Genomic DNA, 13,339 nt, shown 5'->3' on the forward strand with positions numbered 1-13,339 from the left:
TAGGGCACCCTCCCCGTATGTGGATGTTTTCCGCAACCCGGAGGCTCTCTGAACCTCCCACTATTGGGATTTTTATGCCTCATGTAGGCACAATCAAATAACTCCATTTTCAGCTCCTCTCCCCTTTCTGGAGAATGGGCAGGTGGGGCCAAAACTTCCAAGCTTCTGTGGCTTGGCCTTGCTGTGACCCACTCCCATCCAGGAGCCATCCAGTAGTCACCTCATTAGAACAAAAGATGCTCCTAGGGATCCAGTTAGGAATTTACAAGGGTTTTAGGAGCTCTTTGCCAGGAACTGGGAGCAGGAATATGGATGTATACATGTATATATAAACAGAGTTAGGTTCTAGGCTCAGATTATAAACTCACTTGAATGTTTAATAGGACTTTGGAAATAGTGTGCCGTGGGACAATTCTTCCTTCTGTGGCATCATCTCTCGCATTGCAGAACATTTCTATCCTTAGCTTGAGACTCTAATGCCCGTGGTTTCCCCAATCGTCATTCTAACCAAAAAACTACCCACAAAAATTTAAATCCTCAGTCTAAGAGGCAGAACCGCCCCCGTGAGAACTAGTAGTGAAGAGTATCCCCAATAACCAACACAAAGCTTGGCATAAATAACAGCGGGGCTCTAAATTGTTGAAAAAAATTTCTAAAGGTTGTATTTATTTATTTTTAGAGAGGGGAAGGGAATGAGAAAAATGAGAGAGCAGCGTCAATGTGCGGTTGCCTCTCAAGCGCCCCCTACTGGGGACCTGGCCTGACACCCATGCATGTGCCCTAACTGGGAATGGAACCAGCAACTATTTGGTTGGCAAATCTGGTCCTCCATCTAACTGAGCCACACCAGCCAGGGCCTGAAATTGTTTAAATACACCTGTGGGGCAGCCCAAGACCACGTAGTCCCACAACGATCCACCCATAGCTAGGAAGTCCCGAATCAGAGAGTGGTGACTCCACACGCAGAAGCAAATTTAGGGTGATATACGCCGCCTAGGCTACCTTTTCTTCGCTAATGTTTAATTCTTCAGGATTTCGGAGCTCATCAGTAAATCCCTAGGGCGTGTCCTGCCGCCGATCCTAGGCGGCACGCACGCGCACTTTTCCTGCAGGCCCGCTCGATTAGGCCCCGCCCCGTCCGCGGCACGCTCAGCGGAAGTGAGGCAGCGGAAGTAGTGAAAACCCCCCGGAGCAAAGCGGGCGGGGCCTGTAGGCTGGCAGGTGGGATGGCGGATGAGGAAGAGGACGCCACTGTGAGTGACCACCCATTTCAACCTGCTCTTTCCTTAACTCCCTCGGGTACAGTAGCGGAGGCGAGTTCGGAATCGGGTCTATTTTCCTTAGTGAATTCAGCCGGCACAGCCGGGGCCTTGACGCCCTGCTGGTAGCTTTTTCCCTTCCTCGTTTTAGTACGTGGGGCAGGACGTGAAGCGAGAGGTGGCCCCTTGCCCTTTGCTTTGGCTGCATATCTGCCAGACGCCCTTCATAATGCCTAGAGAATCATCGGAGGCCAAAGCTAATGTGTGTTAGAGCCCATTATGAACCAACAGTTCAACTGCTCACAAAACTATGTACTTAAAGTATGGACTGAAAGTCGGAACCTGGGTTTCAGAAATTCTGTTCTCTGTGAGCAAGTTATTTAACTTCTGTCCGTGTTTTTTCAGGCCATAAAATGGGGCTGAGGCTTACTTAAAAAGAGTTCCTAGCACTGCGTAAGCAGCACTTAGTATTAGCTTTGATTGCTTTGATGCAGTACCAACTCTTGTAAAACTGTTTAGCAATAGGCCAACTGAGTTGGTTAAAAGAGAAAAGTATGGTCATGAGAACTCTTCCGGCGCAGTATAGGGACAGTATAGAAGTATCTGTGCGTGACCCGGAGGTTGGACTGAAACGCTATGGTTTCATGGGTCTTTGCTGCTTGCTTTACACTTTCAGGCACGATGACAGTGTTGAAAATGGGGGGAAACGTTAATTATTAAAAAAAAATAAAATGCCCCCTGGCTGGTGTAGCTCAGCGGATTGAGCGCGGGCTGTGAACCAAAGTGTCACGGTTGGATTCCCAGTCAGGGCACATGCCTGGGTTGCGGACCAGGTCCCCAGTGGCGGGTGCGTGAGAGGTAACCACACATTGATGTTTCTCTCCCTCTCTTTCTCCTTCCTTTCCCCTCTCGCTAAAAATAAAAAAAGTAAAATATTTAAAAATTAAAAAAATAAAACGCATTGCCATTACTTGACATTTTTATGTATACATTAACTTCTAGTTTGAGGAAGAAAATGAAGAAATTGGAGGAGGTGCAGAAGGTGGACAGGGTAAAAGAAAGAGACTTTTTTCTAAAGAACGTAAGTAATATTTACCATGATTTTATTATAGATGATAAAAAGTTTTGGACATGTGCTTTCAAAGTAGATTTATTGTTCTGAATCTGTTTCCCTGTAGGGACACTATTCTGAGACTTGCCTATAAAGTTATGTTTAACTTGGTCATAGCTAGAGATGATCCTAATCCCAATTGACATGTTAATACACATACATTTTTTTTTAAGTGAGGAACTGTGATGAGAATTCCAATTTGGGACCTAAGACCACACCTCCATGTCTTTTCCTGTCCCTGACCTTTGCAGCAGTAGAAGCAGGGACTTCTTTTACTATAAGCCGAAGTTTAGGTGGATCCTGGAACAGGTACTGAGAGTAGACATTAAGTTGGAGCTTTGGACTGAGGTGGGAAGGTGGGAAGCGGGGTGGGACCTTAGAGTGGCTAGTGGCGTAGAGATTATAATGGATTGATCTTCTCTTCTCCCTCAACAGACAGGTTTGACCTTTTTGTCAGCATCATAGGGGACTGGTCCAGCCCAAACCCTGAAAGTCACCATGAGAATGTTCTCCATCTCCCAGTCCCGGGTCCCTTACATGTAGTTACAGCTGAGTATTGACAGATGGGGCAACACATGAGTACATCGCGCCAGATGTAAGAACTTCCCAAAGGCTCTTGAAACTGCAGTATCAGTGTGTTTTTTCGATTTTTTAACCGCTCAGATTCTTCCACATATCTCAGTTCCTCACATAAAGCTCACTGCTCCTTATTCCATCTCTGATGCCATTCATTCCATTGGTATATTGTTTCTCTTATGTCAACCTGCACATGGAATTCCTGTACCAGAGCACCCCAGAGTGAGGCTTGCATAGTTGGTTCATAGCAGAAACTTTATATATTTTTTAAGATTTTATTTATTTACCTTCAGAGAGGGGGAAGGGAAGGAGAAAGAGAGAAGCATCGATGTGTGAGAAATAAATTGATTGGTTGCCTCTCTCACACCCCCAACCTAGGACCTGGCCTGCAACCTAGGCATGTGCCCTGACTAGGAATCAAACCGGCGACCCTTCAGTTTGCAGGTTTGAGTACTGTTTGAGTACAGCAGTTTGCAGTACTGCTGCTCAATCCACTGAGCCAGGGCAGCAGAAACTTTTTAAAAATATATTTTTATTTATTTATTTTTAGAGAGGGAGAGAAACATTGATCACACACCCCTAACTTGGGACCTGGCTTGTAATCCAGGCATGTGCCCTGACTGGGAATCAAACCAGTGACCTTTCAGTTCACAGGCCGGCACTCAGTCCACTGAACCACACCAGTCAGAGCAACAGACATATTTATTTTCCTTGGATTGCTTTATTTTTGTGATGAAAAGAATTTGGAATCTTCACAGCTTTCTCCTTGTCCTTGTCTTACTGGAATTTTGTTATATCTTACTGACCAAGATCTCCTCTCTTATACCTTAAAATATATATTTTTTTGTTTTTGCTACTATAACATAGAAAGTTTCAAAGCATTTGCTGGCGTTTATCTTCACAGACCCTTTAAGCAAATACAGTTTATATACTTACTATCTGTTTTCCAGTGAAATATATTTCCCTACTGGTGAATTCTACATTTTCAGGAAGAATAATAAGCACACTATTATTTTTAGAGATTCCTAGCAGACAGTACTTCAGCCATGTCATCAAAGTTATCATCACCAGTGACATGTTGACATCATGTACTTTTTAAAAAAAAATATATATATATATTTTAAAGATTTTATTTATTTATCCTTAGAGGGGAAAGGAAGGAGAGAGGGAGAGAAACATCAATGTATGGTTGCCTCTAATGTGTCCCCTGTTGGGAACTGGCTTGCAACCCAGGCATGTGCCCTGACTGGGAACTGAACCGCGATCGTCTGGTTCGCAGGCCTGTGCTCAATTCACTGAACTCCACCAGCCAGGGTGACATCATGTACTTCTGATACGATGCGTTAAGAGGGCACATCAGCCCTGTAGTACCCTTGTTGGCAATGCACAACCATAATCCAATCACGAGAAAGTATCAGACAAGCCCAAATTGAGGGATGTGCTACAAGGTAACTGACCAATATTCCTTTTTTTAAAAAAAATTTTATTTATTTATCTTTAGAGGGGAAGGAGAGAGGAAGAGAAATATCGATGTATGGTTGCCTCTCATGCATCCTCTGCTGGGAACTGGCCTGCAACCCAGGCATGTACCCTAACTGGGAGTCGAACCACGACCCTCTGGTTTGTAGGCCTGTGCTCAATTCACTGAGCCACACCAGCCAGGGCTGAACAATATTTAGAAGTCAAGGTCATGAAAGACAAGGAATGTCTGAGGAACTGTCACAAGCCAGAGGAAACTAAGGGGGTATGACAACTAAATAGTGTGGGATCCTGGAACAGAAAAAGGATATTAGTGGAAAAACTGGGACAATGAATAACTTCTATAGTTGTACCAGTGTTAACGTTTTAGTTTTGATAAATGGCCATGGTTATGTAAGTTGTTAATATAAGGGGAAGCTGACTCTGGCTGGTGTGGCTCAGTGGGTTGAGTGCCAACCTGTGAACCAAAGGGTCACCAGTTTGATTTCCACTCAGGGTACATGTCTGGGTTGCAGGCCAGGTCCCCAGTTGGGGGCGTGCGAGAGGCAACCACACATAGATGTTTTTCTCCCTCTCTCCCTCCTCTCCCCTCCCTCTAAAAATAAATAAATCCAATCCTTTAAAAAGGTGCGGGGGGAGCTAGATATAGGGTATGCAGGAACCCTGTACTATTTTTGCAACTGTTCTGTAAATCTGAAATTATCTCCCCCAAAAAAGTTTCAAAAACCAAAGAGGGGAGAGAGCAAGAAGATGAGAAGGAATGAATGAGAGAACGAGAACATTGGCTTCTGTGTTTATTTTCTCCCTCTTGTATCTGGTCCTGAAGGCTCTTGCCAGTATAAACCCTTTGGGATACTTCTATCCTAGGCTGGCTTCCAAGTCACTCCTTTTGTTTCTTCCCTAGGTTTGGTCTACTTTCTTCTTTTTAAATTTCTGTCAGCTTTTGCTTTTCTTAAGTAGCTATTCTTAAGGTACACATCTGCCTTGAGAAGTGGAGAAGTGTTCTAGGTGTTCCTTTTTTTTTTTTTAAGTAAAATTTACAAAGAATAAATTGTGGATGAATCTTACAAATATACATATACTTGTAACTACCACTCAGATTAAGATAAAAAGCATTTCCAATGTATGACAGTTTTTTAACATTTAATTGCTTCTTTAGGAATCTGATAAGAGTTGATTTTTCTTCCTAGAAAAACGCACTTACATGTAGTGTATAAAATTTTTGCGTATAATTTTAGGGGTGTTTGAGGACTTCTTAAAGCTTATCCATGGACTAACTGGGATTATATGGGGCATAGGATAACAATTAATTTGCATCCCATCTGCCCCAAACTACCAAGAACAGTGATACTACTGTTTTGGGTAGGAATATTGACTCTGGAGCCAGATCATTTGGGTTCAAGTTCAGGTTCCATCTCTTACTATCTCTGTGACTTTAGGTAAGTCACTAACTTGGTGCCTCAATTTTGTCATTTATATAGAACGGGGATGATAATAGTATCTATGTAAAAGCATTGTTGTGAGGATTAAATGAGTTATATGCTGAAAGGCTTAAAATGGTGCCTGGCATACCGGGTGGGGCAAAACTAGGTTTATAGTTGTTCATATGGAAAAGAATGTAGTAATTAGTAGTAATAATAAAAGAATAAACTGTTTTGCATATCCACAAACCTACTTTTCCCCCACCCTATAGAGTAAGGGCTATATAAGTCTTTGCTATTAGCAGTTATTTTTATTATTCTGTGTTACACTTTTCTCTTGCATTTTTTATGGCTCCTTCGGACACGGAGGAAGCCCTGAAAGGACTTTGCTGGCAGTTGCATTAATCTAGGGAGTAAAATGTCAAGATTCTGTTTAGGAAGCCCTTTGCTATCTCTTTTGATTGCCCCATTCTTCCTATAGGAAGATAATTGGAATGCTTTCTCTTCTGTCCTTTTCCCTATGGTAATGTGAGAAAGGATTTTGCCTTCTGTTTCTGATGTCCCACTGACTACCCCCCAAGGGCTAAGTCATTTCCATTCACCCTGTCCCTGCCTATTTGAAGCTATTATGGGCTCTGACCAGTTGGCCCAGTGGGTTGGGCATTGTCCTGTAAACTGAAAGGTTGCTGGTTTGATTCCTGGTTACGACACATGCCTGGGTTTTGGGCCAGGTCCTCAGTTGGGGGTGTGAGAAGCAACTGATCAATATTTCTTTCCCTTCCCCCCTCTCTGAAAATAAATTTAAAAATGTTTAATTTTTAAACATTTTTTAAATAAATTAAAAAATGTTCCTCCCGGGTAGGAACAGTTGGTTATGAGACTGGTTAAAACCTTGTACACCACAATCATAGGAGACAACAAATACAATGTAAGTATGTTTTTATACCTGTATATTCTATAGCTTGGTTCAATTCTAATTTGAAAAAGTATTGATCAAATGGTTAAATTTGTTTCAGTAAATACAAATGAGTATTCTTTTACAGTACGATGTATGATGTATGGGTTTGGAGATGACCAGAATCCTTATACTGAATCGGTGGATATTCTTGAAGACCTTGTTATAGAGTTCATCACTGAAATGGTAAGGTTTTTTTGTAATTGGTCTTAGTTAATTAAAAATAGATTTGAAATTCTAATTTTAGAAAAGACTAGAACTATAGCATCCTTTAGAAATAAGCCATCCATTTGGGTGCCTGTTTTGTGGAAGTAATTGTTTACTGTTTATTATTAAGAATGAAGATTTTTTTGGTGTGTATATACATATATATATACGTGAGGTCTGTCCGGAAAAAGTACAGCCATTGTTAGGATAATAGTTTGTGCAACATCTGTGTAAGCTGGCAGCCGAGGAAAGTGGACTGGCATGCACATGCTTAAACAATGATGACTTCACTGTACGAGTCTGGGGGTGGTAAACGCTGTTGAGTGAGCATGTGTACTGTGTGGCCACTGCATTCAAAACAACTGAGTGAATAGAGCAACAAATCTGCATCAGATTTTGCATTAAGCTTCAACATTCCTCTGTGGAAGTTATGTGGGTGATTCAGAAGGCTGCAGCTATGGGCAGCTTCATCATGACAGTGCACCCACTCATGCATCACGTCTCGTGCTGAATTTTTTTGAGAAACATCAAATTACCCAGGTGACTCAGCCCCCCTATAGCCAGATTTGGTGCCCTGTAATTTCTGGGTTTTCCCAAAACTAAAATGACCTATGAAAGGGAAGAGGTTTCAGACTGCCGATGAAATTCAGGAAAATACAATGGGGCAGCTGATGGTGGTTGGGGGAACTGTGTGAGGTCCCAAGGTGCCTGCTTTGAAGGGGACCGAGGTGTCATTGTCCTATGTACAGTGTTTCTTATATCTTGTATCTTTTACAGTAAATGTGTCTTTTTCATAGTTTGTGGCTGTGTACTTTCTGGACAGGCCTCATGTACAGACACGTGTGTGTGCACACTCCTTGTAGAGACAACTAATGCTAGGATTTTAGTGAATATTCTTTTGTCTTTTTGCATGTATTTTTTTATTTATAAAATTGAAATCATGTATATATTAATACAGTCTTATAACCTGGGTTTTTGTGTCTCTTATTTTCCATTTAGGTAATACTACAGCATTTCCCCATGTCATTGCATAATAATCTCTGTTGTTACTGGTTTCATAATAACTGAATCCATGTGCCCAGATTTATGTATTTAGAACCTTACTATTTAGTTTCCCTGTTTTAGCTGTTAGAAATCATGGGATAATGAACCTCTGTGCACAGGATGAGTACATTGAGGGTGAGAGCTGATTTTAAGAAAACCCAGCACTACTGAGATCGACACCAATTTTAAATGAAATTGGTAATTACAAAGAAATCACAAGAGTAATTTCCCCCCAAAACTACATATATCAAAAAAACAGAAAAGAAACATTAATAAATTTGGTAGCTTTCATGTTCTTAAAATTAAAATATGTCTATAAAGCAAGAGAGACATTGCTAATCATGCAATAGAAAGTGGACAGAGGACACGAATAGAAAGATAATTCATAAATGAATAGCTGTGATAGTTAAAGGGGAAAAATCTTCAAATTCACCAGTGTTAAATACATGCAAATTGAAAGAGTAAAATACTAGGTTAAAAAAAATTAATGTTTCTTTGTAATAGACTCACAAGGCAATGTCAATTGGAAGACAAGGGCGGGTACAAGTCGAAGATATCGTCTTCTTGATTCGAAAGGATCCAAGGAAATTCGCTAGAGTGAAAGACTTGCTTACTATGAATGAAGAATTGAAACGAGCTAGAAAAGCATTTGATGAAGCCAACTACGGATCTTGACAACTTTTGTACTTTCTGAAGCTTCACTATCTTCTGAGGAGACCATGTATAGAAATAACCATATGTTTTACATAGTAAGGTCCTGACAACTAACCATGGAAGTGAAAGATGGAAAAGGACAGAGTTTCCCACCTGTTTTTTTTCATGTCTTCAATTTTGGGGTGATAGCTGAGCCTGTAACTGCCTGCCGTGATACTGCCACACCTGAATCACTTACTGGGTTTTAATGACCATGTGTAATTGAAGGACCTTGCAGACCGTGCAGACCTGACTTTTGACTGTCTGACCAGTGAAGCGGTGTTCACGTATTAGGTGGATTTGAGCCATTGCAGGCCATGCCGCTTAACACGTGAGGTCTTTTAAACAGTACCTTTGCCTTTCTGAGAGCTAAGACATGACAGCCACACTGTAACGATAGACTACAATAGTCTGAGGGCTTATTAAAAGATAGTGAAATGGTTTGTGTTTCTTTTAAGGAGATAGTAGAAGAAAATACAGTCCGTCTTAAGGTAATAATTTGTTTTAATATTCTTTTGATAAAGAGTGATTTGCAGGAGGGAGAAACTGAAAGTTTCACGAATGCTTCTCTGTGTTGAAGCCTTTTTGATTTAAAACCTCTCAGGCTTATAACATACTGTTTGTCAAGTTTTAAGAGGACTCATTTTCCCAGGTCAGATTTCCCTTCTAAATAGAAATAAAGGCTTTCAGTAACAGGAATGGCATTGCCTAAAAAGCCGAGGGCAGGATAAGCATTTGGATAGTGTTTTATGGACATTCGTTAGTACTTGTTCATTGTGGAAATGTGTACTTGACTAAAACCATATGTGGCTATGGAAACCACTTTTGTAGATCAGGATATACAGGTTTTGTGTGTATTTGGCTTATTGTATTAAATTATTATTGTACTTAACATAAGGATTAAAATTGCATTTAGATCAGTGAATATTACTCTTTGTGAAACTAATGTCTTTTGTGCCACTTTTAAACATTATCTGCAAATCAGTACTCAGGAAAATTTAACTTTCTTAACCTATTGATACTGAATTAAAGTATGAAAAGTTAAAAAAGATTAATACTTTAATTTGTGTGATTTATCAACTCCCCTCCACCCAATTACTGGTAATAATTCTAGGTGCTTAACTCATTTAAAGCATTTTTCTATTATTATTATAATGCACTTCAATTGATAGTAAGATTCACGATAGTGGGACTGATCTTTTTGTTGTTTAAAAAAGTAAAAACCAGTTGAAAAGCTATTTCAATCTAAGCTGAAGTCAAGAGCGGGAGCAGGAAACGTTACTCTTCCGAGTTTTTGCTAATGAGGTACACGCACTCTGATGAGGGAGGGAGCTGGTGGTAACACACGCACCGGGCCGGTGCACCCAGTGCCTGTGTTATGCTGCTCCAGCTGCTTAGCTGCTTTAGCAAATGTCATCCCCCCCCCCCCCCCCCCCCCCGGNCCCCCCCCCCCCCCCCCCCCCCCGGGGGTGGCTCAGACAACACATCCGCTTTCTCAAAGTTCTGGTGGCTGGAAGTCCGAGTCACGGCGCCGCAGGGCCAGGTCCTAGCAAGGACTTCCTGGACTGCAGGTCGCTGCCTCTCCCCGCGCCCCCACGAGGCTGAGCACTCCGTTGTCTCTTCCTCTTCGTGAAAGGGCAGCACTTCTGTGGCATCAGGACTCTGCCTCATCACCTCCTTCAAGGCCCCGTCTCCAGTCTAGTTAAATGGAGAGGGCGTTAGGGCTCCCACAGACAAATTTTAGGGGGACACAACTCAGTCTGCATAGCGGTGCTCTCAAGTCTTACTATTTTTGCCAATGACAGCATGTAAGAGATACCCTGGCATGTAAGAAGTTTTGTGTGGGTACATAAAGAGAAAAGACCATGTGAAGACACCAGAGGAAAGTTTCGTATGGCACTTTGTATTGAGACTTCTTTAGGTTGTAAGTGTGAGAATTTAACTCAAAAATAGCGTTCACAAAAAAGGGAATTTATTGGCACGTTCAACTGAAATAGGGAAAGAAAAACCTGAGACCCAAGACATCGTCCATCTTGATCCTTATTTTGGTTTTACTCTCAGGAGCCTCCGTGATTCCAGGGAACAAGAAAGCAAGTAGTTCTAGGGTTCCATCCATGTAACTCCTAATTGAGGAAGCTGCTTTACCTCCTCATACGGAGAATTCTAAGCAAGGATTGTGACTGCCCTGGCTTGGGCGTTCCTGGGCCAGTCGCTGTGGCCAGGAAGCCGCTTTGCGGATACATACCATTTCCTTTATCACAAAATTCCTCTGGACACCGCTAATCTAACGTGTAACGTGGTCTAAGTGAATTCACTTTGTTTTGTTTAAATTACTGTGGAAAATTGTGAGTGCATGAAATCAGAAAATAGTATCATGAGTTCCCACCTTTGATATAATAACCAGCCTTTTGCTCATGTAATGTCTCACCTATTCTCCCATTGTTTTTAGGGGGCTAGAGGGGGAAATATTTTAAAGCAAATTTCAGATACTGTATCGTCTCATCTATAAACATTTCAGTATGTATCTCTAACAAAAAGTTTTAAAAGGTAGCCCCAATACTATTACACCATAACAAATGAACACGAATTCTTTAATATTCCATCTAAAACCTGATCCCTGCTTAAGTCACTTGATTTGTCTCAAAGTATCTTTTGAGTTTGTGTCTTAGTACCTATTGCTGCTGTAAAGTTACTATAAATTTAGTGACTTAAAATAATTATCTTGCCAGTTCTGTAAGTCAGAAGTCTGACCCAGGCCTCACTGGGCTGAAACCCAGGTTCCAGGAGGGCCACGTTCCCTTGGGGATGTTCTAGGAAAGAATCTGCTTGTTTGCCTCTTGCATCTTCTAGAGAGAGCATTCCTCGGCTCATGGGCTGCTCTCGCCTTCAAAGCTTGTAGCCCTGTTGCATGTCTCCAAGCCTGCGCCCATTTGCGTAGTCCTATCGCCCTCTGAGCCCAGGTGGGAAAGGATCTCTGCTTTTAAGGATCCATGTGATGAGGATCGACGGCCTGGAAACCCCAGGCTAATCTCATTTCCAGGCCCTTCGACTTAATCACATTAGCAAATCCTCTTTTACAGTGGAACTGGAATGTAGAGTTCACAGAGGAGAACAGCAGGTTATACTGAGAGGTAGGTTCTTAAATAAAAACAGCTGACACTTAGGCCCTAGCCACGTAGCTCAGTTGGTTAGAGTGTCCTGAAATGCTGAGGTTGTGGGTTCAGTCCCTGGTGAGGGCACATGAGAATCAACCGATGAATGTGTAAGTGAGGGGAAAAGTAAATCGATGTTTTTCTCTTCCTTCCTCTTGCTCTAAAATCAGTTGAAAAATTTCTGTTTAAAAAGAAAACAGGAAAAATGGCTCCCAGGGCCTGAGGCAAAGCAGAAGTGGAGGTGGGAAGGTTGTTGCCTGGGGACTTATCTTCAAGATTGCCTTGTTACTGAAACCAGAAACGTGGCTTGATTAGAGTGTGGTCACTACACCAGGGTTGTGGGTTCGATCCCCGGTCAGGGCACATACAAGACTCAACCAATGAATGCATCAATGCATGGAACAAGTTGATATTTCTCTCTCAAATCAATCAATAAAAAAATTTAAAAGTACATCTCCTTTATGTTGAAACGAGTATATTTTTCTATATTAGGTTTACCCATCCACATATAATTGAAGCTTTTGTTTAGGGGTCTGGTCTAGACAGGAGCTCTGGGAGAACTGGTATTCTACCTACATAGTCCTTGAATCTGCTTGAAGGAGAAGCAGCAAGGGTGGCACTTCGTTGTCCTTTGAACTGGGGCACTGCTTGCTGGGAAGCACACAGCTCTTTGGTGTGTGCATTTATGAGTGCGTGTTCTAACAATGAGAGTACAGCTTTTAAAGCAAGTTCCCTTTTCCCCACTGAACTTCCCCTGAACAGCTTGAGGCAAGATGTCTCAACCTAAGCTTGGACTCAGATTTCCTCCTACTGTTTGGAGAAAACCAAAAACTCCTGTTCCCCTTTTTAGAAGTGAGCTTTGAGAATCATATTAAAAGGGGTCCACCTTAGCCTGGAGGCATTTATGTCACAAGGCACCATGAGTCATTCTGTCAAGTTAGAACCTGCGTTTTTTAAATGATGCCTAACCTAGTTCCTAAGCTAGAGTAAGCAGGCACTCAATAAATATTTGGCGAATGATGTAGGTAGTGCCTCGGGACCTAAGGACAGTCCTTCATCTGAGAAAGCCTTGTCCTTTCAGAACAATTCCTGCTTTGCAGCAACTAGAGTGAAAGACAAGCAGATCTAATCTTAACCAGTGTGGCCGAGTATAGAAGGAAAGGTGATACCTTAGGCGACAGCTATTAAGGTTGTAGTGTAAAACTTGATGTTACAGTAGGAAGCAAACACACAATCAATGCATTTGTCAGTGTACAAGTAATAAGATGTACCAGATGTCTTGTATTTCAGTGCCTGGTTTCTTTCCTCCCATCCCCCTTTTCTGGAAATATTGTATAATGGTTATGTATTTGCTTCTAACAATTCTGATTGCTATTCATTGAAAACTGAGATTCAGATGACACTATGCCATAGAATATAGGGGATACAAACACGAATAAGAC

At 41.7% G+C, this 13,339-nt stretch overlaps 1 protein-coding gene across 1 annotated transcript; it reads left to right on the forward strand.

The window, feature by feature from the left end:
- Positions 1 to 1,147: 1,147 nt before the first annotated feature.
- Positions 1,148 to 9,796, forward strand: TAF13 (TATA-box binding protein associated factor 13). Its single transcript, XM_037050422.1, has 4 exons — positions 1,148 to 1,253; positions 2,262 to 2,340; positions 6,890 to 6,987; positions 8,557 to 9,796. The coding sequence occupies exons 1-4, from the start codon at positions 1,227 to 1,229 to the stop codon at positions 8,725 to 8,727; spliced, it is 375 nt and encodes a 124-aa protein (XP_036906317.1). The 5' UTR covers positions 1,148 to 1,226; the 3' UTR covers positions 8,728 to 9,796.
- The last annotated feature ends 3,543 nt before the right edge of the window (positions 9,797 to 13,339 follow it).

This window comes from Sturnira hondurensis, unplaced genomic scaffold (genome assembly GCF_014824575.4).
Source record: "Sturnira hondurensis isolate 20B ecotype Veracruz unplaced genomic scaffold, ASM1482457v3 Scaffold0006799, whole genome shotgun sequence".
NCBI classification, from domain to species: domain Eukaryota; kingdom Metazoa; phylum Chordata; class Mammalia; order Chiroptera; family Phyllostomidae; genus Sturnira; species Sturnira hondurensis.